The sequence below is a fragment of the Ursus americanus genome, chromosome 2, assembly GCF_024610735.1.
Source record: "Ursus americanus isolate L20-20 chromosome 2, mUrsAme1.1.p, whole genome shotgun sequence".
NCBI lineage: Eukaryota > Metazoa > Chordata > Mammalia > Carnivora > Ursidae > Ursus > Ursus americanus.
Window position 1 is genome coordinate 30,985,267 of NC_142128.1, and position 27,269 is coordinate 31,012,535.

The following is a 27,269-nucleotide window of genomic DNA, read 5'->3' on the forward strand; positions in this document are numbered from 1 at the left end:
CAGTCGCCATCTGCTCAATGACTGGCTTCGCAAAGGAGAGCAACTGCGTTGTTTCCTCTTCTCCTTGTCCTGTTAAAAGCAACTACATGCATATGTACCCGTATCTGTGGATCAAGCCAACCTCTGGGATCAGTTTGAATGAATAGCTCAGGAACGACTGGAAAATCCACCTCGGCAGCTCATTCGAGACTCCCTTCTATCCCAATCCCTAAATGCCACACGAATCCCCTTCCCAAACCCAGGAGATCTGCCCAGACCACACAAAGGCTTAATGGCCCTTTTCCACGCAAAGCTTCTCTCAGAAACCAGGTCAAGAGCAATATCCGGGGCCGGCAGGCCAATAACTTATTTCAAAACATGCCAAACAACCATCTGTATCTCCATCATGACTCAAGTCAGGTGACCCTCCCCTGCATCTGGTCTTTCTGGAGAACTGCTGTGACCTCACTCTGACCTTGAATGCACACGAAACACTTAACGTGTGTTTTCACCTTTCAATTTCGCAAATTGCTTAGTGCTATAGAATCCTTCTACAGCCTGCCAAGGCGATGCCAGCGATGATAAGAATTATCCCAGCAGGGCTGCACTTCCACTGCCAGCATTAATGTGGTCTATTTCAAGCGCAGCTCACCTGCCACTTAACGCTTGCAGTGTCCGTAATTTAATTTGGGGCAATATACTGATCTCTTACTGCTATGAAACCAGGGGCTAATTCCAGAAGTGGGTGAGGGCTTCTGGCTCTCCAAACACCTGAACGCCATTTGCCCACACGAATAAGAGCCATGAAGGGGCTGTTGAGGCAAGCCACCTCCGGGAGCACTTGTTAACAGAGGGGGACGAACATCACAGGCCCTTTGGCAAAGTTCCTAATAGGCCTCGGCTATAAGAGATGCCAGGATACTCTGGAGGACAAAGACCCTGGTGGGAATGCTAGTTTAGGCGCTGTGTGCCCTTGGGCAACTTATTTTGTCCTTCATTTTCCTCATCTGTAAAATGGGTATCGCAGTACCTGCCTTTAAGGTTTATGACAGTGGGGGGGGGGCAGGGAATGAGAAAATAAAGCATATGTGTAAAGTGCTTCATGCCAAGGCAGCACATTGGGCAAACAGCACCCCTTCCCCTTTCTTCTGGTAGCTGTGTCCCCCTTTCCTAGGAGAACCGCATTCCATCTGGTTCCTTGTAAAGCTGCCTTTAACACCACTAACCTCTCCTCCCACAGCTGGACAGGTAAGCCAGACTGGGCAATCACCTGTCTGAGCAGGGTGGGTACCACAAATGGCCTCACTCACCCCACCCTCCTCCTGACCCCGTTTGTTATTTGAGCAAATGATTTTTTTTTCTGTATTAATTCTGACTTTTTAAAAATTTTGCATGAAAATGTGAGGTCTCTCGACTGCTGAGTTTTTTGGTGCTCCCGTAAATTTTGTGGTTGCAGTGAGGGCCTCACTGGTCTCACCCTAGTCCCAGCCCTAGATCACAGGACTCTGCCTACAACTTCTACCTGAACCACTAGAAGAGAGACCTTGGCTCCTTCGAGAACTGAAGTCAGCAAACAATGGTCTAAGGGCCAAACTTGGCCCACAACTTGTCTTTGTAAGTGAAGTTTCAGTGGAAGAGTCATGCCCACTTGTAGACATACTGTCTGTGGTGGCTTTGCTGCTACAGTCATCACTGGGAAGCTGCTACAGATATCTACAGCCCACAGAGCCCAAAACACTTACTGTCTGATCCCTTAAGGAGTAAGTTTGCCGTCTACTGTTCTAGAAGTAGGATCTCTGATAATCTCGGAAACCTGCAGCCACTGCGGCCCTTTTCCTCCCTGTCCTGTACAGTACGTCCACCTGGGAAAGACACCCACCCAGAGAGAAGCAGGGCTGAGAGACAGAGACCGATGTGGGGGATGCTGAGCCCATAAATCCAGTTCTCCCTCCAGTTTTCTTTGTTACTTGAGTCAGTAAGTGCCTTGTGTTTGGGGAAGTCTGTCTAAGTGACTCGCTGTCACCTGCAACCGGAAGACTGATGCAGTGAGATAGGGCGCATTCTTCAGTTTATAGAGGAGGGGCAGCACTCCAGGCACTGAGCAGTGCCTACGTGCATACAAGTGGCAAATGCATCCTTCAGAAAGAAAGAAAAACAAAACAGCATTGCTCAACGAGAAACAGAAAATCCAGCTACAAGGAGCTAGGCTCCTTGTAAACAAAGAAAGGCTTCTTTTTCTCACAGACTTAGTCTGGAAGCAGATAGCTGGTTCAAAGGCACTTGTCACGGGCAGAATCTCCAACCTCCTGACCTTCACCCCCCTGCCCCAGAGGACTGCCACCACCCTGGGTATCACAGCCACAATCGGAGAAGAGAGAGGACAAGGTAAAACCAGCTCTATCACCCCTTTTCTCAGGCAAGGGTAAGTAATCCCAGAAAACCAAGAGGAACAGAGATACAGAATGTCAAGACTGGCTTAATCACTCGTGACCCATTACCTAGAGGACATCCCGTGGCCCTGAGCAAAATCAAGGTTCGGTTAAGCCAAAGAAGAAACGGGCAATGAATTTTAAGTAAAAAGCTAACAGAATCACCCATACGTGCTATCAACGATTCCAGCTACAAAAGGCCACCAAGTGCTCCTTTATCCCAGCCCCCGACTTAGGTGAACACAAGTGCCCCCCAAATCCCAGTCACATCCAAATCTGGATGAGCCTGACTACAAGACACAAATGGATCAGCAAAGCAGAGTTTCCAAGAAGGGGCTGTAGCTTTGTCAACTGGCCATCTCCCAACCTGCCACAGGACTGCCTCCCGAAACCAGGAGACAGGAAGTGTGGTTTAAACATCACATAATAAAGACTTGTAAAAAGTCTAAACTTGACACTTCTTTTTTTTTGCTTTCTAAAAATTGTGGTAAAATATACATACTACAATTTACCACTCTAACCATTCTTCAGTGTATAATGCAGTAGCATTAAGTACATTCACAATGTTGTGCGACCAACACCCATTTCCAGAACTCTTCCAAACAGAAACTCCACACCCCGGAAATGATAACTCCCCCATCCTCCCCTCCACCAGCCCCCGGGGGCCTCTATTCCACTTTCTGTCTCTGTGAATTTGACTATTCTAGATACTTGATGTAAGTTGAATCGTACAATGTGGGACCTTCTGCGTCTGGCCACTTAGCAGAATGCTTTCAAGGGTCGTCCGTGTCCTAGTATTTATCAGTACTTCATCTCTTTCCACAGCTGAATAATATCCTACTATGTGTCTCTACCACATTTTGTGCATCCGTTCATCCGTCAACAGATATTTGGGTCTTTTCATCTGTTGGCTCTTTATCAATAATGCTTCTAGGAACATTCATGTACATGTGTGTTTGAGTCCCTGCTTTCAGTTCTTTTAGGTCCATATTTAGGAAGGGAACTGCTGGATCATATGGTAATTCTGGGTTTTGAGGAACCACCAAACTCTCGTCAGTGGTGGTTACGCCATTTTACATCAATACACTTTCTTTTTGAGGTGGGATTGCCTTTATTTCTCTGCAACTAAAATTAACTCTGTTATTAAATTCCCTTTCAGTTAGAAAAAAACTTAAACTTGCCAGTTAAAGGGAACTTAGCCACTTCCAGGCTTATTTTTTAATTGTGGTAAACTTCACTTAACATAAAATCCACTATTTTAAAGTTTGTATTTCAGAACTTGGTACATTTTTACAGAAGGAATAAATGCATAATACTCTGAGATGCTGGATGAGTTCTGAGGACTCCAGTCTGTTTAAATCTAACAACAAAACATCCCTGCTGACTCCACAGAACAAGGGCCAATTACTTGGTGGAGGTGGGTGGAGATCAGAAAAACAAGGCCCGACTCGGAAGATGAACTGCCACTCACTGCCCACCCGGGGGCTGGCTCCTCGGCCGCCTCTGGCCTTGCACCCCGTCCCACTCTCCACCTCCCTCCCCCTGCTCCAGCCTCGCTGAGCTCCTTGACGCTCCTCCAACACGCCAAGCGTGCTCCACCTGAGCGCCTGCCCAGCCATGAACGGAAACCACACCAGGCAGTCCACTGAAGGAACTGAACACAGGCCATCTGTTACAAAGACTCTGGCAGAGCTACAAAGCCAAACGGGAGATAATGAGGCCACCCAGAGATCACCAATGTCAGGAAGCCAACCTGTCCCCGAAGCCAGAGGCACAGAAGGAAGAGGTAATGTTAAGAGCGAAAGGACTAACTGAAAGGGGATTTAACAGCAGAGTTCATTTCAGTTGCAGAAAAATAAAGGCAATTCCATCTCTACTCAAAAAAGAAAAAAAATGTATCAATGTAAAATGGTGCGGTCACTGTTGACAACAGTTCGGTGGTTCCTCAAAAAGGTAAGCACAAAATTAGTGTATGATCCAGCAATTCCACTCCTAAACACAGACCCGCCAGGCAACCTCGGGCCTGTGGCAGAGGCACCAGGGAGGACAGTGAAACAAGAAGACCCCAGCCTGGCCTGCGGGCCACATGTGACGTCCACGGACCACAGAGGAAGCACAGCATTGCTAGACATGCCACCTGCAGCTGGGAGGAAATGCTCCAGCCTCCCTCCTCCTCCCACTTTCGCAACTCATCACCACCTCCCTCTGGCAAAGCGGGAAGACAGTAGGCAAGGGAGCCTGGGAAACAGAGTCTGCAGGGAAGGGCACAGAATAAATCTGAGACCAGGGACAAGTGACTCTAAGCTTTTCCACTTGTTGAACAGCATTGGATTACTTCTCCAGGGAACAGTATGGCTACTTCCCTCCTTCCCTGAGGTCTCTATTCAAAGGTCCCATAAAGCCCGTCTCTCACCACTCTATGCAGAAGAGTGAACCCCCACCCCACTGCAGGCTACCAGTTGCTCATTGAAATCTCTTCTTCCTGAACCCCAGACGCTTCCCAGCCTGCCCTGCAGCAGCCAGGTGACACACAGTCTCCACCAACCCAGTGCCTTTTGCAGGCCTGCCTCGCTCATTTCTGTCATCTGCCTGGCCCCTGTGAGCACCTGAAGTTGGAGTCCTGAGCTCTAACCACTCAGCATAGCACATGTGGCATTCACCCGTGGTCTTCAAGAGTCTATAGCACCTCCTTTATTACAAAGTGGGAACCCTCTCTAGTGCCAAAAGACTTCAGAAGCTTGTGTCTTATTTCCTTTTAGGAATGTACCCCATCCTCTGCTGAAGAGTCATTTTCATGCTGACAGGAACAAAGCAAAGGACCTATCAATCCAACAGGCCAGATAATTAAGGACTAAACACTGACAACTCTGAGGCCAAATTTACTAGTTTCAATTTACTACACCTTAGGATCAAACACCTTTAAAACAGCCAGAGGTCACCCTTGACCAAGAGGCAACAGTCTGGCTATATGAGATCCTAAAATGCTGGGACAGTTTCCTCCCCTTTAGTAAGTAGCCACTGGCCCAAGCCCTCGGCCACCCCAGCTGTCAACAACCTTCCCCAGGACCCTGCGGACATCCCCATAACCTAGGAACTCACAGATTAACACCTAGCCGGAGGGGCATAGCACTCTGGCTCTGGCTCCCTCCCTAAGGCCAGCAGTTCCCAACCCGCTGTTAAACATTCTTATCACCAGCCCTGGACAGAATTCAGTCTTTTCTATACATCTTCCACGACATCCTTCCAAGATCTCTCCTACCAGAACTAGCTGATTTGCAAGTTCATGAATACAACAGAGAAACATAAAGAGGGAACTGAAAGCCATACAGGGAGGGGAGGGGAGGGGAGTGGACTTCCCCTCACAAGCAAAAGGATGGGCCCAGGCTTCTCCTGGCACATGAAGCTTCCTCCAAAAATACTTTTCTACAGAAATGGTTACCCAAAGTGACCCAATGAAGCAAAATATAAATTCTGCTTTGAGTTAAATGCAATCAACCGTTTTCAAAAATCCCCACTGAGGATCAAGGAAGTCAGTTTCTCTAATTTTACAGTTGGGTGTATATTAATACCACCTGCTTTCAGCTTTGTGTAAAGAAGATGAACAGACAGCACAGGGTAGAGTCTGGCTTCCCAGGACAAAGAGCAGCATGTCCTCAAGTCTGGGTCCTGAAGTCATTATTTTGAATGTCCTTTTTGGTGGCCAGGCACCTTGCAATACACCAGAGCTACAAGGAAGAGCGAGAATAGACCCAGTCCTTGACCATCAAGAGAGACAGTCAAGAAAGCAGGCAGTGCTATATATCGGTTTGAAGAGAGAAGGACTCAGGATGAGTGAGTGGGGAGGAGCAGAAAGGAGACACCTAGAGGAGGAGGACAGGCCAGCTGAACTGGGTGAGGAGCTCATCAGTGACTTTTAGGGGGGAAAATCTGATTTCAAGAGAAGAGATCAAAACCACAACAAGATACCGCTTCGCACCCATCTGAATGGCTAGTATCAAAAAATAAACACATGAAAACAACAAGTGTTGGCGAGGATGTGGAGAACTCGGAACGCCCGCGCGCTGCTGGTTGCGGACGTACGATGGCGCAGCCACTACAGAAAACAGTCTGGCAGGTCTTTGCAAAGTGAAACACAGAATTACCATCTGATCCAGCAATTCCACTTCTGGGTACTTATCCAAAAGACTGAAAGCAGGGATGCAAACAGTTATTTGTACGCCCATGTTCGTGGCAGCATTATTAAACCAGGCAATAAATGGACGCAACCAGGTGTCCATCCACAGATGAGGAAATAAACAAAGTGGTGTGTGGGTGTGCGTACACACAACAGAATATTATTCAGCCTTCAAAAGGAAGGAAATTCTGAAGTACTACAAATGCGTGAACCTTGAAGACATTTCACTAAATGAAATAAGCCTTAGGTATGTGGAGTAGAAGTCAGCCTGACTTATATGAAGTACTTAAACAAGACAAACCAGAGAGACGGAAAGTAGAATGGCAGGTGCCAGGGGCTGGGGGTAGCGAGAATGGGGAGTCAGCATTTAATGCGGATGGACTTTCAACATGGGGAGATGAGAAGGTTCTAGAGATGGATGGTGGGGATGGTCATCCAATGTGTACACTTAAAATGGTTAAAATGGTCATTTTAATGTTATGTATACTTTGCCACAATTATAAAGAGAGAGAACAGACGTTTGAGTAGTTAGTGTCTGAGCGAGGATTGGGGAGGAAGGAAGGCAGCAGAAGGGTAAGAACAAAGAACGCTTCCAGATTTGACAGCTTCAGGACTGTAGAAACCAGGCACGCTGTTCAACACTAAGGATTTAACCACCTAAATCAGTCTCTGAGCAATGAAGAGACAGGGATACTGAAGACCTTCTCCCCCAGAGTGTCTAGCATTAATGCTTTAGTTGCTGACTTATGAAGAGGTCCCAGGGGTTCCCCAGACAGGGGCTGTGGCAGGAGGGGAACTCAGAGGACTCAAGTCCTGATTTATTTATCAACTGGACGAAAGTGTTGCAATGTCTTACCTGCCAGCTTCCTGTTAGCCCTGGGTTTGGGGTCAGGTTTAGAGGAAGAGCAGAGACAGACAAAGCTGGTAGGGGACAGACCGTGGAAGCCATGTCAAGGAGTGTGTCCCCTGTCTCAACTCTAAAGAGAACCATGACAGAGCTTTAAGTAGGGGGCAGGGAACAGGCTGGTCATTGAAGAACCTCCCACCCCCAGACTGGCATAATGTGCAGAGTGGATTAGGGAGGACAGAGATGGAAGGCAGAAGGACAAAACAGGGAAGAGGGGAAGGACACGGAGGCTGTGCGGAAGCCCTGTACAGGAAAGCCAGGTGAAGGGCAGAGCCATTCGCTAAGCAAGGAACACAGGAACAAACGGGGCTGGAGAGGAGGACTCGGTCTTGGAACCTGTGACGAGCCTACGGTACATCCAGATAAGAGACACGTAAGAGAAAGGGCCCCAGGGAGTGATGTGGGCTGCAGGCAGAACTTCAAGTAATCAACGCATGGAGAGCAATTCTCACCAAGGAATTCAGACAGCAAGTGTATGTACAGAAGCGAGAGGCAAGAGAGAGGCAACAAAAGAATCTGAGGATGAATGACAGGTAATATTTGAGGGTGTAGAAATGATACATAAGAAGGATGAACAAAGAAGTAGCAAGTATGCCAGGAGGTTGTGGCCCCGCAGAAGAGAGGGGGAAACAGGGTTTCAACATCAGAGGGTCCTTGGTGCCAAGGGCTGCTGACCAGACAAGGAAGATAGACTTAAATTTTATAGGACATGGGGGCGCCTGGGTGGCACAGCGGTTAAGCGCCTGCCTTCGGCTCAGGGCGTGATCCTGGCGTTATGGGATCGAGCCCCACATCAGGCTCTTCCGCTATGAGCCTGCTTCTTCCTCTCCCATTCCCCCTGCTTGTGTTCCCTCTCTCGCTGGCTGTCTCTATCTCTGTTGAATAAATAAATAAAATCTTTAAATTTTATAGGACAGACAGCTCAGTAACAGCAGGTGTGTATCTGGTGTGTTCTGAACCAAGCCTATGACCTTGTAATGGACTGCCAAGACATCACCTCATGATGATCCATTAGTCATTAACAAGAACATCAAATTACAAGGTTTCGTCATGAAATGGCATGGCTACGGTCTGAACGTGTCCCTCCAAAATTCCGATGTTAAGATCTTAACCTCTGAAAATGATGGTATTAGGGGGTGGGGCCTTTCGGAGGACCCTTAGGTCATGAAGGTGGAATCTTCGTGGAATTGGATCAGTGTCCTTATGAAAGAGGCCCCAGAGGGATCCCTTGCTCCTTCTACTGTGTGAGGACACAGTAAGAAGGCACTGGCTATGGACCAGGGAAAGGGTCCTCACTCAAGCCCACAGGCACCTTGATCTTGGACTTGCCAGCCTCCGCAAACGTGATTAAACTGCTGCTATGAACAGCTCCTAAGTCCGTGGCACTTTGTGATGGCCGCCCACACAGACAAAGACGGGGGCTAGCTACGGGGGCTCTTTCTCCTTTCTCCAGCAGAACAAAAAATAATTCGTTTTTCCACACTGCATTCTGTATTGACTGCTTCAGGCATCCAACATCTGCAAAACCCTCCAATTCCAAGCCAAGCCTATGCAGCTCTCAGACACTTTTAATTCATTTTCAGTAAATTTAAAAATCAATCTTTGCTCTTTTCCTCCAAACTTAATCACTTCCTTTGTAGCACTCTGCAGTGATCCTGGTATAAGGTACCTCGGGAATCATGAAATACCATACTGTGCCAACTGAAATCATGACATATGAATATATTTTTACTGAAGTACTGATATATTTACAGACCCTAAGCTAGGAGCTGGAAAGTCAAGAGGAAGTAAAACAGACATGGTGCCCTGCAGTCCCAAAGCTTATCATCGAGTGAGGTATGCAGACAACAGACAAGTGACTGTGGCGTGATACGGGAAAGTGGAATCCTCTGTGCTTTGTTCTTAAAGACAGGGAGTGGCAAACTTCTTCTCTAAAGGGCCAAATATTAGATACTTAAGACTTTACGAGACAGATGGTCTCAGCCACAACTGCCTAAAAGACGCCATGCCTAGTAAGTAGATGAACGTGTATGGCTGTGTTCCAATAAAACTTTATTTATAAAAATAGGTGGCAGGACATGGTTTGCTGACCTCTGCTCTAAATGATCATAACTTAAAATACTTGCTGCTTCATTTACTCATGAATTCAAACTGGGAGCGGGGGAGACCATGGTTTTCAGAGAGCTCTCTTTCTGGGAACAACACGCCATCATGAATAAAAAAGCAGGAGCTTCCAAGTCGCAATCACGTAGACCGAAGTCAAAACCCCAGCTCTGCCACAATTATTAGTTCTGGAGCATTAAGAAAATTATTTCATTTCTTTGAGCCTTATTTTCTTCATCTGTAAAACGGGGGCACTCTCGTTCACTAAGCACAGTCATTTCAGAAATAAAATGGAACAACGAACAGAGGGTCTAACAAATCCCCTGGCTCATGAGAGCTGCTCCGTATGAGTCATCAGCGAACAAGGAAGCCAGGCCCATGGTCAGCCAAATTATCAAAAAGGAGCAGAAAACATCCAGGTGTCGTTTCCAAGATTAACATGCTAATCACAACGCTCCTCTCATTTCTGGAGCACAGGCCTTTGACTATTAAAGTTGTCTTGTTTTTCTCTATTAAGTTCGGTTGTTTTTGGAAGCTTTTAAACAGAGATCCAACTCAAGATGGCTTCCAACATTAGGAACTTTACTGTCCCACACAACATTCAGTCCAGAGGTAGGGCAGGCCTAGAGGTGGTGGATTCAGTAGCTCAGTGACACTACCAACATACTTTCCATCTTGCCGAGCTGCCATCCTTGGTGTACTGGCTTCTGTCCTCAGACTTCTCCCCCTTCATAGTCTCAAGATCATTGCCACAGGTCCAAACGTCACAGTCTCAGGCAACAACCCAACACCGTAAAGTAAGTCTTCCCTTATGTCTCCATTCAAATAGGAAGAAATTTTCTCAGAAGGCCCTCAGCAGACTTCTTCCTTCCTTTTGGTCAGAATTTCATCTCGTGTCTATTCCGAAAGCAACTACTAGCTGGCTGATAATTATTATGGCTGGCCTGATCTGATCTAGACCCACTCCCCCTGGAGCTAGCTTCAGGCCTGAAGCTCTCGGCAACCCAATATCTGAACAAAATCAGAATCCTATTAGCAAGAAAGAAGCGACAGAGCTGCTGGGTGGGGAATAACCAACTCCTGCAGTAATTATTCGTGCTAACCTGCGTAAGTGGAAGGGAAAGTTATACAAACTGCAGAACCAGACTCTGGAAATGCACACTCCCATCTCACCACCACCAAATCAATCACGTGTGTAGATAAATCCAGCCACTTGTCCCAGTAAGAGGAAAGAGCTCCTCCAGACACAGGAGACTCCCACTTCTGGGGCTTGAATCCCAAAGGAGACACGCTAGATAACCTCATCCCAAGCCTCTCTGGGTTCTGCATAACCCACCTGTCGGCACCATCAATTCGAGGGGACCTCAGCTGGGGATGGACACCACTTCCCATGCCCGCCGACAATGCTCGACAAGACCAACCTGAGTTGGTAACATAACTGTTTCTAATCATGTCCATGCTACCAACATTTCATTACTCAGGGATGTTTGGGTAAAAACTCCCCAAGTCAAAAAACACATAAGCCAACAAACAAATAAAACCTGAATGCTAAGCCAAAAACAAAGACAAACAAAACAAAAAACACCAAACAGACAAACAAGCCAACTCAGGAATGGGGGACAGATACAGGCACCAGCTAAAAACCTCCCAGAACTGGAGGAAATCTGCCTGTAAGCTCCCTTTCCAGGCTACATTTATCACAGGAGGGATACCTGCGCCTGAATGATAGACAAGACACTGAGATGGCCACGCATGCAGGTGGCAATGCAGCAAGATGAAAAGGCACGCACAGTGTGGCTTCAAGGGGCCACGTTCAGCTTTGGAAGATGAATCCAGGTCAGACCACCTCTCCCACAAAAACAACTAAATAAGCTAGGCAGTTATTTAAACAGTAAAACAGAACTGAGGACCTGGGAGTGCTACAAATGCAAGGAACGAAGAACCCAGGTCCCCAAGAGAAGGCAAGTCCACAGACAGGAGTCCTACATTCAGGGCCTTACTTGAGGCTTCTTCCAGCTACACAGTTTCTCTGATGGGAAGTTAAGCAGGGCTTTCAAAATTCCCTTAAGGTCTGAAAGGGAAAAAATTCAAGCTCATAACCAGCGGAGGAGGACGGAAACTGGTCAACAGCTCAGAGATCCAGGATACACTGGGTTGAACAGTGTTCCCCCCAAATTCATGTCCCTCTGAAACCACAGAATGTGACCTTATTTGGAAAAAGTCTCTTCACAGATGTAATTAGTTGAGGTAATACTGGAGGAGGGTGGGCCAAAATCCAGCAGGGCTGTTGTTCTGAAGAGAGGACACGGAGACAGAGGCCCAGAGGAAAAAGGCCGTGGGAAGACAGAGGCCCAGACTGGAGAGGAGCAGCCAAGGATGCCAAGGGCGCCAAGGACAGCTGGTGCCAAGGACGCTGACACCCACCGGAAGCTGGGAATGCATTCTCCCTTGGAGCATCTAGAAGGAATCAGCTCTGCCACACCTAGATTTTGGACTCGTAGCCTCTAGAAATGTGAGAGAATAAATTTCTCGCTGCTGTTTTAAGCCACCCAGGGTGTGCAAATTTGTTACGGCAGCTCTAGAAAACGAATACATGCTGGAAACCCCAAACAACTACAACGTAGCAATAAGGCAAAAGCAGAAATACAACAGCCCTCACAAATGCTGAAGCCCAGGCGTGACATGCTCAGTCCTTGACGGGAGTAAATTGATCTTCCTCTAACCTATTTGCCTGGGCAGCAAGAGTGACTCCCCTCTGAAGAAAGAGAAATCATCACAAGCTCCACACAACCCTTTATGCACAGCACGCAGTCGAAACTGCCAGGCACGTGCCAAAGACAAGGACGGATTCAAAACCAAGATGAAAACAAAACAAAAACAACGGACTTTTGGCTACAGCCAAGGAGGAAGTCAACAAATCCTCTCCCCAGAAAGCAACTATAAAACTGGACAAAAATGACAACCATTTCCGCACTCTGGAAACTGACTTCAAAGGCTTATCATCTGAGAGGTGTTTATGCTTTAAAACTGCTAAATTTCAGATACAAACAACAGGAATAACGACAGCAGGACAATATCATGACAATACTCGTCGCAACTGTCAGGGGCAAGAGGGACAGGGGCAGAGTGAGGGGAACTAGAACAAGGGGGCCCCTCTACAGACGGCGGGGTGGGGGCGGGGGGGCTCCAACCACAGCACTGAACGTGGGCCCAGAGCCACAGATCCTCAAGTGGAACGAAAGGTAGAAATCCATATTTCAACATGAAATATCATAATTTCTAAGTGCGGACAACTTTGAGAAACATTTTTTTAAGCACGAGGGACAAGGGCACCAGTCTCCAAACTCAGGCCTGCGTGCACCCTAACCCCAGACGACCGACGGCAGCCCTGCCCCGGCGGACTCTCCATATTATCTACTGTAGCGTGATTTTCAGCAATCTCGTTTTGCTCAGTCATTACTTGGAATTCAACTCTTCTCTCTTCAAGAGGTAATGTTTCCCATCTGTACACAGAGCTACTGCAACAGCCTGGTGGATTAATTCTCCATTACTGTCTCCTGTCACTTCCAATTCAGTTAATGGAGCGAGAGCGGTCTATAGAGGAACAGCAGTGGGCATCGGGCCACTGCCGGAGGCGGGGGAGCGGGCAAGAGCCAGGAATTTGCCATTAGTCTGACCTGGGCTAGAAGCTCAGCTCTGCCGCTTACTAGCTATGTGAACTTGAACAACTTATGAACTTACTTAAGCCTCAGTGACATCATCCAAACATGAAGCACATGGTCGCCCCCCCTGGACAGCTGCTGCCATGTTATCAAGCACCAGCTCCGGCAGCTGGGCATCGAGGCCTGGCTTCACAGGTGCTTTCTCACAGAGCCCCCAGCACGACACTGTGAGGCCAGTCCTGTGCATGGCCTTATTTCACACATGAGGCCACGGAAGCTCAGAGAGGGGATATCCCAGACAGCTCCTGTGTGATGAGTCACGGAGCCGGGATTTCAACCCCGTCGCCCAACTCTAGAGCCTGGTGTCAACTGCTAAGCTACAGAAAGGGCCCAGGCCAGCAGCCAGCAGGGACGAGGGAGCACAGGGACGCTCATATCCATCCAAGCTTCCTCTTCAGATTTCATTTTCTCCCTTCTGCCGGCCACGGTCATTCCCATGTCTATAAGAGCAACCAAGCAGCCACTGATCTGATCTTTCCCGACTCCTAGCAGTTGAAAACCCACCTTGCCCCCTCCCCACATGAGGTTTTTAATCAAACACACAACAGTGGCAAAGAGATTTTAATTAGCCATGGAGCACCCGGCACCAGTGAACGGTGAACTGCGCAGCAGACAAGACTGACAGAAGCCCTCGGCAGCCCCTCGAGGCCTAAGCTAATCCAGCCTTTCCCTGGATTCAAACTGGCAAGGAGGCGGCCCAGAACATCCTCTGCAGCGAAAAAAAAAGAAAAGAAAAGAAAAGAAAAGAAAAGAAAAGAAAAGAAAAGAAAAGAAAAGAAAAGAAAAGAAAAGAAAAGAAAAGAAAGAAAAAGAAAAAGCAGACACTGCTCGCTGGTCAGTCTCTCTTCAGGATGCAGGTGCAGAAATTGTGCTACGACACAGGGAAGGGGCAAGACTGGGAACCCTGGCGGTGCCTCACAAATGGGCTGGTGCTCCTGGGATTACCAGGCCCAAGTAACAAAAAGACAAGCATTCTAGTCTGTGTAGGAACAGAAAGAGCCCTTCTGCACGGCCAAGGCTCAGAGCCCGAGTGAGGATGAGAGGGGGGAAGAGTTTACAAGTGTAAAGGCTGCTGGGCAGAGGAGGGTAACTGGTGAAATGTTCATTATATTCTATGAACCAAAGCAGCTAATTCTCACTGAATCTTCCAGATGCCCCCCGGGGTAGACGAGAAGATCACCCTCACAGGTGAAAACTAAGGCTCAGAGGGGCGCTTCCCCAGGGTCATTCCAAGCTGACGCTCACGGTCTGACTCCAAAGCCAAGGTTGCCTCTGCTATGCCAGCAGCTGCCCTCATTACATGGAAGCCGACCCGGAGCCTAGTGGTCTACTCCACACCCATTCTCTAAGGAAGCTACTGCACAAACAGGGAAGATGGAAACAGGAAGAAATACAAGGGCCCATCACATCGAGGAGAACTCTGGGCAAAGTTATGTCCTCAAGCAGCTCATCAACCAGCCCACAGCACTGAGCCACCCCCATGCAGATGCCAGGAGACACCGCCGAGACAACAGAGGCACAGCCAAGGTGACCAAGGTTGTAGGCAGTGGTTTCCATGGGGACTGAGGCCCTGGAAGGCAGCTCCTCTCTGACCCAGCCCCCTATGTCCCCGACTTTTAAAGAAGGGACCCAGGAGCACAGAAGAAAAATCAACAGTGACAGGATCCTTCTTGCAGCTGTCCCCTGACCCCCACAGAAACCCCATTCACTTCTAAAAATGAGCAACTGGTGAGATGAACGACAGCAATTAAAGATTTGTTGAAGGGCTGAGAGCAAAAGGAAGGGAGATGCACCAACACGTGGGAGTGGGAAAGGCAAAGGGCTTGTTTGGCAGACAATTCCCCACACCTCCGCCAGACACGGCGAGGGCTGATGGTCAGCTGGGAACGAGGGGCACCAGCAGTGACACGGACTTCGTCACAGTAACAAGATTCAGGACAGCAGCCACAAGCAGGGTCTGAATAAACCTGCTCTTTAAACTGCTGGGGAAGAGGGGCACCTAGGTGGCTCAGTCAATTAAGCGTCCGACTCTTGCCTTCAGCTCAGGTCGTGATCTCAGTCATGAGATTGAGCCCCGCGTCAGGTTCTGTGCTGGGTGTGGAGACTGCTTGAGACTCTATCTCCCTTTCCCTCTGAGCTCCTCCCCCCCAACCCCACCCCACCCCACCTGCTCACATACTAGCTCAAAAAAAAAAAAAAAAAAAAAAGAAAGTGTTGGGGAAGAAGGACATAAGAATGTTTTTTATATGACATGATATACTTTTTAGGTCCAGAGCCAAAGCAAATCACTTTAAACAGCTTCCTCATCTGTACAGTGGAGAAAATAAAGGTCCCTACTACTCATAGGGCTGTCTTGAAAACTGAATGAGTTAATTCATATAAAAGATGAACGAAGTTCCAGGCTTGTGCAAAGTGCTCCCGCGTGTTAGTAGTGATTGTCAGCATTGTCCTTGTCTTCCAGGCACACAGGAGCACGGCACACTACTTAGACAACACTAAAATGGATGCTAGGAGAGCTGTAAGCTCAGAGACCTACTGAGTCTCCTGTTTCTGTTGCTGGTGTTGAAGGCGGACTTAATTACGAAATGTCATGCTATCCCCATGCACAAAATTAAAATACATCATCGATTTCCCAGCAATTGCCACACCACACTGGTGACATAAGGCCCTTGGCTGCAGGACCCTGAGCTCTCAGAGACTGGGACACGTGGCTCTGAGGATTCTGCAGAGGACAACACCACTACTGACTATAGGTAAGACATCCTCACACGTGGATTTCTACACCATCAGGCTGCCCCCATCCCACTCCCACACAATGCCTGATTGCCCACTGTTAAAAAATAAATAAAAACTTTTAAGAAAAGACTCCATCCTCTGCGCTGCATCAGTACCTGTTTCAGTTTTGCTGGTGAAGCCTGCTGCCTGTTTGATCGCCGCCGCCGTTAGCGCTAATCCCCGGCTCCTCTTCAGGCCATGCTGCAGGACCGCCTCAAACTGGGCACACAGACAGGTTACCCTGCGAGAGAACCAGTGATTCATCAGTCCACCTGTGCAGGGAGAGAGACAAGCAGAGCAGCTCCAGCATCTCCAGGAAGGGGGTGAGTCACTAGCTCCAAGCCTCAGGGAAGGTACACTTGACCTGGACTTATGGGCAGCTAATTGACATGGAATTGACTTGGGCACCTCAGCACACCTCTCTCCATTTGTGCTCATTTCACATACCTCCAGGAAGCCCCACACATCCTGGCCATATTCATCAGACTCTTGAAAGCATAGTAACAATTCACAAGAAAGGAGGGAAAATGGAATTGGTGCCAGCCAACAGAGGAAAAAAATATATAAGCCAATTTAAAAACAAATCAGTCTGGCGTGGGGAGGGGTGGGCTGCTAACTGTATTCAATTCACAAATTCCAACTCTAATTCAAATTATATGTAGTTTAAGGAACTAGATTATCTTTCAAGAGATTGAATGCACCAGCCTGCCAAACTGGAAACATTGTATAATTTCATGGCCTGTTACATACGCTAAAAAAAATATGAATTCTGATTCTTGTTCTTTATTTTGTTGTAAGGGATTATATTATGAAGTCGGATCCAGAAACTCAATGGAATGAATTTTCAATTAAGTTACTAATGTGGATTCAATTAAATTTATTTCTCAATAACCAAAGAAATAGAAGCTTCACGAACATGTTGGCAAAGAAATGAAGTCAGAGCTACTACCTTCTATTCTTTACAATCCTCCCAGGGCTCCTGGGCACCTAGGCCATTGAATCTGCGGACTTAAAGGCCCTTCCATTCGCTCACGTAACCTATATTAAATCCTTGGGGCACTTGGGTGGCTCAATCGGGTAAGTGTCCAACCTTAATTTTGGCTCAGGTCATGACCTCGGGGTGGTGAGATCAAGTCCACATCAGGCTCTACACTGAGTGTGGAATCTGCTCAAGATTCTCTGCCCCTCTCCCTTGGGCCCTCCCACCCCACTTATGCTAGCACTCTCCTGTGCCCCCTCCCCACAAAAATAATAATAAATCCTGAACTCCTCCTAGGTACCAGACACTACTGTTCTAGGCTCTGAGGATACAAAGACACAGCACAGTCTCTGCCCCACCACATTTGCACGGTTCTAGCAGAGGGAGATACACAAAGATGCTAACCGGACCATTTCAGTTGATGGGAACTCTGAAGAAAATAAAACCAGATGAGGTGGTAGGTGAAGACACGGCCGAACAGGCTTAGACTCTTGGGCCTGAATGGAGGTAACCTTGGAGTTATGACCTGGATGTGACAGACACAGCAGACTAGGCAGAGGGACCCAGTGCAAAGTCCCTGAGGCCATCACCATCTGGCTCAACCTTGCCTAACTTCAGGCATTTCCTGTTCCACTCACCTCCACACCTGCAGTAATAATACTCCAAGGGCTTATTGCTCTGTGGGCGGTAAAATATTTTCATACCCATTATTTCATTAGCTCCTCCCATCAACATTATTTCATACAGGTGAGGCAGGTATTATCTCCATTTTACACCTAAAGAAACAGGCTAAAGACATTTCAGAGACAGTACATGAGTACATAATAAGCAGCATTGTAAGACTACATAATTAACAACACAGGTACTCCAGCCCTACCCAACCCCAAACTGATCCAAAGTAGATTCCAGATACACCCCATACCAAAGCAAACATGCTTATTCTGAGACAAATGTCCTCTCCTTCCCATACCCCACCTTTACTCAAGTTGTCCATCTACATCAGAAAACCCTAACATATTGTCAGCAAATACACTGCACTCGTACATTTACTCTCCTTCTGTGCTCATGACGGACATCACTAATCCATCCCAGCATTCTGGGTGACCACTGCCAAAGATCAAAGCTGGCCCCCCACAGGAAGGAAGACTAATTGGCATCCCAAATCTAACACCTGTCCTCAACAACACTATTTGGTTTCTAGCTCCTACCTTGGCTCCCCTGCACCTAGCTCAGTGTCTGGTATGCACGCTCCATAAATGCTTTTTCATTGGTAGGGAAGTGACTAATTAATCTTGAGCCGTGAGTCCCAGAACACTCCCCTACATTGAAACAACCCTCTTTCCTAGGCATATGTCACTCTTAAATATGAGATGTGTATATGCTAGTCTCTCTACACATTCACACAGGCACACATTTAAGGGCTTCCTGAAAGCCGGGATACCTAACAAAACCATCTAAATTCCAGTAACCAAAACAGGCATGGCAAAATGGAGCCCAACCAAAGTCCTATCTCAGGGGAAAAACCCAAAACCCCAGGCTGTGTTTAGAGTTCTCCACAATAAACCACAGCCTGGACGCATCTGGGTGGCTCAGTCAGTTAAGCATCTGCCTTCGGCTCAGGTCATGATCCCAGGGTCCTAGTACTGAACCCCATGCGTCGGGCTCCCTGCTCAGTGGGGAGTCTGCTTCTCCCTCTCCCTCTTCCCCTCCTCCCTGCTCATGCTCTCTCTCTCTTTCAAATAAACAAAATCATTTTTAAAAACATAATAAAAATAAAAATACTTTTTAAAAAAAAGAGAACATCCTGTATCTTTAAACAAATCATCTGCAAATATAATAATTGAATCAACAATCCCCGTTACTTTACTTGGCTCTAATGCACAAGTCAGGGGCTGCCCTATCAACTCTAGATAATATCTGGCCCCTAAAGGGAATGGAATGCAGGTGAACAGCACAAACCCAGTCCCCAAGGTTTGGATTACATCATCAGTATTACCTTCTAGATGCAGACAGGTCACAACCAACCTAACACAGCAGAAAACCCAGGGGGAGTACTAATCCTATAACTAATTCATTATGATGACTACCTTGCCGAAGGCCATGCTATTTATCGCCGTTCCCATGTCCCCTCTCACTTCCCCATTGGACCTGAGCTTATACCTACTGGTCACTCAAGACTTAGCTCAAGGGTCCCCTCTACCAGGAAGCCTTCCTGAGTGCTTCCTCATTCTGAACTTCTTTCTACTGCAGCCCTTGACCAACCTCGCTGTTAGTGATCTGCTTTAGAGATGCCCCCTCTTGCTGACCTGAGCTCCCACACAACAGGGATGGTACCTCACTCATCTTCATTGTCCCAGCACCTAGCACAATGCCTGGCTGCTATGGTAATGGTGACCAAAATGGTCCCTCCCCTGGGGGCATTCAGAACACAGACTTGATGGATATTTAGGGGACAGATGCATCTCCAGAGATCTTGTACAATCTGTAATCTGAACCCAGGTCAGTTAGGACTAGTGAATCCAGCAGAACACACTTGTGCAACCACAGGCTCCTACACCCCTTTAGCACATGTGGGCACACTATAGGCACTAATTTATAACCTTGTCACCCTAAGGTTTCCGTTTCTTCTCATCTTTACTCAGTTATATGATCATTCCTGCAAAGTGAAAGGGACAGCTACGCTGTGGGATTCTTTCTTTTCTCAGCTTGGTCTCTCCTGTTTCCCAGAATGCTCTCTGTGAGATGCCTCCGGGCACCGCTATGGTGGGTCAGCTGCCTCCACGGCATTTCATCACAGCTAACTACCACTGTGAGTCGGTGAACGTCGCATGTTTGTGATTAAGTGGGGGGACGAAACAGCGAATGTTTTCATTTGTTTTAAAAGCACCACTCAAGGGACGCCTTGGAGGCTTGGTCGGTGAAGCATCTGCCTTCGGCTCAGGTCATGATCCCAGGGTCCTGGGATCAAGTCCCTCATCGGGCTCCCTGCTCAGTGGGGAGCCTGCTTCTCCCTCTGCCTGCTGCTCCCCCTCTTTGTACTCTCTCTCTGGCAAATAAATAAATAAATAAAATCTTTCCCAAAAAAATTTTTTAATAAATAAAATCACTAGTCAAGAAAATCACTTCAAGTTTTTATGCATACAACTGCTGACCAGATGAATGGATAAATAAAATGTGGTATTTCGAGACCATAGAATACTACTCAGCAATACTAGGACTTATGTACTGACACACACTTCGACAAAGATGAGCCTTGAAAATATTATGGTAACAGAAAGCAGTCAGGCCCAAAAAGCCACATGTTGTAGGATTCCATGAAATGTTGAGAAAAGGTAAACATTTAGAAACCAAAAGTCAATTAGTGGTTGCCTAAGGCTGGAATTGGGGATTAATTGTAAACTGGCACAATAGAAAATAGGCATAATGAAAATGTTCTAAAACTGGGTGTGTTATTGGTTGCACAACTCTATAAATTTACTTTAAAAAAATCACTTCAGGGGGCGCCTGCGTGGCACAGTTGCTTAAGCAAATGACTCCTGGTTTCCACTCTAGGTCGTCAGATCGAGCCCCACGCTGGGCTCTGCACTCAGTGTGGAGTCTGCTTAAGACTCCTCCCCCACCCCACCTCGTGCGCACCCTCACACTGTATACTCACAAGAGGTAGATTTTTATGGTATGTAAATGAGACATCAATAAAGCTGTTAAAAATAAAAATTAGGGCGCCTGGGTGGCTTGGTTCGTTAGGCATCTGCCTTAGGCTCAGGTCATGATCCCAGGGTCCTGGGATCAAGCCCCACATGGTGCTCCCTGATCAGCTGGGAGTCTGCTTCTCTCTCTCCCTTTGCCTGCTGCTCTCTGTCTCTCAAATAAATATATAAAATCTTTTTAAAAATTAAAACTTAAAATTAAAAAAAAAAAAAAAACTAGGGCACCTGAATGGCAGAGTCAGTTAAGCATCCAACTCTTGGTTTCCAACTGGGTGGTGATCTCAAGGTCTGAGATCGAGCCTCAGGTTGGGGCTGGCACTCAGTGGGAAATCTGCTTGGGATTCTCTCTCCCTGTCCCTCTGCCCCTCCCACCGCAGTTGATCGCAGCATGCTCTCTCCCTCTCTCTTTCTCAAATAAGTCTTAAAAAAAAAAAAAAAAACGCCCTCAAGATGCTCAGCAAAGCCTGATAAAGGAATGAAGGAATGGAAAATTAAATACCTTGCTCCTGCTGAATTTAAAACTATCTACCAACACCAGCACAGCTGGACGCCACGTGAGCTTAACTAGTTTACTGCTGAAATTCTGCAAGCATTGGTTTTCCTGAGCTTTGACCTATATTTCAAGACTCCTTATCCTGCCACATTAATCTATAATAAGATTCTTAAGAATCCTGTACCTTTTTATGGCAAATGTTAGAACAACTGACAGGATCAGCAATAAAAGCTGCATTTGTACGAATGACATCAAATTAACCTTATAAAGAGGGCATATTTCAAAGTGCTCCTTTCACTACGTTATAGGAACCTTTTGGGGAAAACCAAGTACATCATGAAAATGGACCAGATTATCCTCACGTGGAAAGTGCCGATGTCACCTGGAATGGAGTCAACTGTACCCATAAAAATCAGCCAATTAACAGCATCAGACATATCTCAGACTTAGGACAATACAGTCACCACTAGCCGTGCTACAGCATGGCACCCTTTTGCAATGGGCCATGCTCTACATTTATGTATAATAAATTAAGTTTTCCAAAGGTTCGCATCCTTCAACCTGTAAATTTTCCTGGCAGATACCAATCCTTGACAGGAATCTACTAGTCAGGTAAAGATTTAGGAATGAACACACTGAAAATGACATCATCTACATCTGGGGAAAGTTAAAAACCACTAAAGATCTGACACTTGGGGAACTGGTTCAACAAACAATAGCACAGCTTATAACTGAATACTATTTAGCCCTTAAAACTCACACCAAGAGGGGCGCCTGGGTGGCACAGCGGTTAAGCGTCTGCCTTCGGCTCAGGGCGTGATCCCGGCGTTACGGGATCGAGCCCCACATCAGGCTCCTCCGCTAGGAGCCTGCTTCTTCCTCTCCCACTCCCCCTGCTTGTGTTCCCTCTCTCGCTGGCTGTCTCTATCTCTGTTGAATAAATAAATAAATAAAATCTTTAAAAAAAAAAAAAAAACTCACACCAAGAGCTTATAATGAAAACCTACAAGTTTATAACATAAAAATGAAAAATAAGCAGGATATGAAACTATATATTAAGTATGCCCTCAACTATGCTAAAAAAAAAAAAAAATCCTAAAGGGAATTATGTAAAAACATTAAGAGCCACTTGGTAAAAGAATTGCTGGTGATGTCTTTCTTAGCTTTATGCTTTTCAGAACTCAGCTTCTTTCCAACAAGCATTAAAGTGTATTCATGTCTCAAGAACCAGAAATACTGCCACCTTAAGCTACAACAAATGGAGAAATACAATTTAAGAGTTATGCTGAGGGATGTCTGGGTGGCTCCGTCTGTTAAGTGTCTGCCTTCGACTCAGGTCATGATCTCAGGGTCCTGGGATCAAGTCCCACATTGGGCTCCCTGCTTAGCAGGGAGTCTGCTTCTTCCTCTCCTGCTCCCCCTGCCTGTGCTCGTTCTCTCTCTCTCTCTCTCTCTCTCCCTCTGACAAATAAATAAATAGAATCTTTTTCTTAATTTTAAAAATAAATAAAAAATAAAAGTTATGGTGAGGAAAAAGCATACAACTATTTTAAATGCTTATAGTGAACTTGAAATAGCATTTTTAAAAGCTTAGATTAAAAAATAAACAAATTTTTAAAAATAAATAAAAAGCTTAGATTATAATGTTAAGCCAAAAAAAGCAGATCTACAAAGATGTGTTTCTAACCCACAAATAAAAAATATTGTTATAAATGAAACTATAACATTAAAATTTGATTTTTTTAAGTAAACAAAACAGGGCAAGGGAATTCCATTTACAATAGTAACAGAAGTAAAATAAATCTACTTTTACTTTTGTTTTTTTTAAGATTTTTATTTATTTGACAGAGAGAGACAGCGAGAACGCGAACACAAGCCAGGGGAGTGTGAGAGGGAGAAGCAGGCTTCCCGCTGAGCAGGGACCCCGATTCAGGGCTCGATCCCAGCACCCTAGGATCATAACCTGAGCCGAAGGTAGACGCTTAACGGCTGAGCCACCCAGGCACCCCCCTCCCTTTTTTTAAGACTTTTATTTATTTATTTGACAGAGAGTGACAGCAAGAGAGGGAACACAAGCAAGGGAAGTGTGAGAGGGAGAAGCAGGAATAAATCTGCTTTTAAACAAGAAAGATAGGGGCGCCTGGGTGGCACAGTGGTTAAGCGTCTGCCTTCGGCTCAGGGCGTGATTCTGGCGTTACAGGATCGAGCCCCACATCAGGCTCCTCTGCTAGGAGCCTGCTTCTTCCTCTCCCACTCCCCCCTGCTTGTGTTCCCTCTCTCGCTGGCTGTCTCTCTCTCTGTCAAATAAATAAATAAAATCTTTAAACAAGAAAGATAGAAATCCTATACAAAGAAAAGCATAATATTTTCTTAAAAGGTATAAAGGTCAAAATAAATAGAAATATCATTTTCCTAAATAACATTCATAAATAAAAATGTCATTAATTAATGTATAAATTAATCATGTATACATCAATTAATGTATAAATTGAATACAACTCCAATAATAATCCCAAGGATTTTAATAATAATTCCAAGGAAGGATGTGGCACAGTGTGGTTTTGGGTGCAGGGATAAATATATTGATGGAGTATGGGAAAACCCCTTATAAAAAATCCAAATAAATATGGAAATATTAAATATAATAATAGCACTTCAATTCAGATGGGCAGAATGGGCTATTTAAGCAGGGGCAATGACACACGTGGCCGGTAATAAACCTGTGTCTCAAACTCCAGACAGAACAAAATTCCAGATGGATCAAGATAAAGAAAAATATAAATGGGAAAAAATAAAACTGTAAAAATAATAGAGAAAAATACAGAAGAACCTCAGGACAGGATACTCTAAAACCAAAATTTTAAAGTTTCATTCAGGGCGCCAGGATGGCTCGGTCAGTTAAGCATCTGACTCTTGGTCTCAGCTCAGGTCTTGATCTCAGGGTCATGGGTTCAAACCCCATGTTGGGCTCCACACTGGGCATGGAGCCTACTTACAAGAAATAGGTTCATCTAATTAACTGCATAAGATTCTTGAATTTCTAGATGGCAAAAAATATAAACATGGTAAAACAATAAATAATATACTGAAGAAAATACTTATAGCACATGTAACTGAAAAAGGATTAAAAGCCATCATACATGGAGAGTTTCTACAAATGGGTAAGGGAAAGACAAACAACTCAAATAATAATAAACTTTTCAAGTCAACAAACAAATCATGAAAGGAGGAAATATGGGCCAATAAACAGATGAAAAGATATTCAGTCTCACCAGTGGCCAGGAAAGTGTCACAGTACTAAGATATCAATTCAGGACTATCAATTTTATAACCAATCACACACAGATCAAGCACGAGTATATGTAAATGAGCACTGTTGGGAATATAAATGTGAATTGCTACATCTTTCTGCAAAATGGGACAGTAAAATTTTTTTTAATTTTTTTATTAATAGCAACAAATAAAAAAATTTTTTTTTTGTTTACTTATTTTTGCAAGAGAGAGAGCACGCACAAGAGGGGAGAGGAGCAGAGGGAGAAGCAGACTCCACGCTGAGCAGAGAGCCCAACACAGAACTCGATCCCAGGGCCCTGGGATCATGACCCGAGCCAAAGGCAGATGCTTTAACTGACTGAGCCACCCAGGCGCCCTAGACAGTACAATTTTTTTAAATGCCCATATACTTTGATTCAGAAATCCTACTTCTAGGAATGTATCCTATAAAAATAAAAGCACTACTAATTTTAAAAATGAGCAAAAAGCATAAACAGACATTTCAGCAAAGGGGATATATGCATACAAGTATGGGAAAATATGTTCAACGTCATTAGGGAAATGCAAATTAAAACCACCATAAGATATGATTGCACACCTATAAGAATGGCTAAAATAGGCAAACATGACAATACCAAATGCTGCCAAGAATGCAGAGGAACCGGATCACTCGCACGTTGTTGGTAGGAATGTAAATGGTACAGCCAGTCTGGAAAAAACTTTAGCAGTTTCTTATAAAACTAAATATGCAAATACCATCCACCCAACAATTGCACTCCCAGTGACTATCTCAGAAAAATGAAAACATTATGTTCCCACAAAAAACCTGTACATGAATGTTTACAGCAGCATTATTTGCAGTAGCCAAAAACTGAAACAAGCCAGATGTCCTTCAGTGAATTCATGAAGAGACAGAGTTTGGTCCCTCCACACCACAGAATACTACTCACAACAGAAAGGCACACACGCTGCTGATACATGCAACAACATGGGTGGATCTCATGGGAATCATTGAGTGGGGAAAAAACCCAATCCCAAAAGGTAACACACTGTGTGGTTCTGCTAATGTCATGTTCTCGAAGTGACAAAATTATAGAACTGAGGGGCAGATTGGTGTTTGCCAGAAGTTAAGGTGGAGAAGGAGGGAACAGAAGGGAGGGAGGGAGGGATGGTATAAAAGGAAGGATCCTGTGACAATGAAACTATTCTATAATCAGACTGTGGTGATGGACAGGTGTCCCTACACAGTGATCATCCTGCACAGAACTAAACACACACACACACACACACACACACACACACACACACAAATAAATATAAGTAAACGTAGGGAAATCTGAAATACTGTCCTAGGGTTCTATAAGATATTATTACTAAGGGAAACTGGGGAAAAGGGAAACTGGCTTTTTCTATATTATTTCTTACAAATGTATATGAATCTACAATTATCTCAAAATCAAAAGTTTAAATAAACCAATATAAAAAGACTAGCAGGCAAAGATATATGTGTGTGTGTGGCTGTGTGTGTGTGTATATATATATATATATACATATATATATATATACACAAATACTTTTATTGAAGCACTGTTTACAATAGCAAAAGCAAAAACAGAGCAAGAAACAACTTGAATATCCATTAACAGGAAAATAGTAAATAAGTTACAGTACCTCCACACTACAAAATATTACAGAGACATTTAAAAAGAATGAGACAACGTATCTAATCAACCCTAAGAAGCACCACCTTCTCCCCCACACACACCTTTGAAATCCAGCTGTGCCTCATAATTGATGAAATTATACAAATAAAATTGACATTGGTCATGAAGATGCCATTGACAGTAAGCTGCACCATTCTGTTAACTACTGACCTTGAACAATCTCCATAATACACGGCCAGGTTTAAAAACAAAAACAACTGGGCGCCTGGGTGGCTCAGTCAGTTAAGCATCCGACTCTTGATTTCAGTTCAGGTCATAATCTCAGGTCATAATCTCCATAAATGGAGCCATATGTCAGGTTCTGTGCTGGGCATGGAGCCTGCTTAAGGTTCTCCCTCTCTCTCCCTCTCTTTCTGCCCCTCCCCACCCCTTACCCCCATTCACATGTTCTCTCTCACTATAAAAAAAAAAAAGGCAAGTTATAGACTAATATAAATTTATATTATATTATATATAAATATTATATTATATATAAATATATTATATTATATATAAACATATATATTATATATAAACATAATATATTTATATATATTATATTATATATAAATTTATAGACTAATATAAATTTGTGAGGGTGTAGGAGAAAGAGGAGTGGGTTCCAGTAATCATGTTCTCTCAATAATTTGCACCTTCTACCATTATTTGAGTAGAATTAAGCATCCCTGAAGATTCATGTAAATTCATCTACGGCAAGGATCATGAGGGCTGGGGCCGAGGCCCCACATCCCAGTGTGACAGCACCAGCGTGCAGGGGCCCTCTCCTGACTCCTTCCTGTGCCAGGGGTCCCAGCACCTGAGAAGCAAGCCAGCCTGGTGCTCTCAATTAGTGCTGCTTGCTGTGGCCCAGAGCATGCTCTCTCTGTGCTAAGTAAGTGAAATGGAAGTAAAGAACCAAATAGCCCAGAAATAATGCCCAGAGTTAAAGAACCAAAAAGATCTGTGAGAAAGATGGCAACCATCTAGGAGAAACTAAAATTGGCTTCAGTTTTATCCCATAGGCC

At 45.3% G+C, this 27,269-nt stretch overlaps 1 protein-coding gene across 2 annotated transcripts in view; it reads right to left on the reverse strand.

The window, feature by feature from the left end:
* Positions 1 to 27,269, reverse strand: part of SNX29 (sorting nexin 29) — a 510,975-nt gene that overhangs the window by 451,701 nt on the left and 32,005 nt on the right. The window contains exon 4 of one of the 2 annotated variants that reach the window (XM_045777903.2): positions 16,206 to 16,330. In XM_045777903.2, coding sequence (XP_045633859.1) covers positions 16,206 to 16,330 — 125 coding nt within the window. Of the gene's footprint in view, positions 1 to 16,205; positions 16,362 to 27,269 lie in introns of both variants that reach the window. The other variant, XM_045777904.2, reaches the window with a different exon arrangement.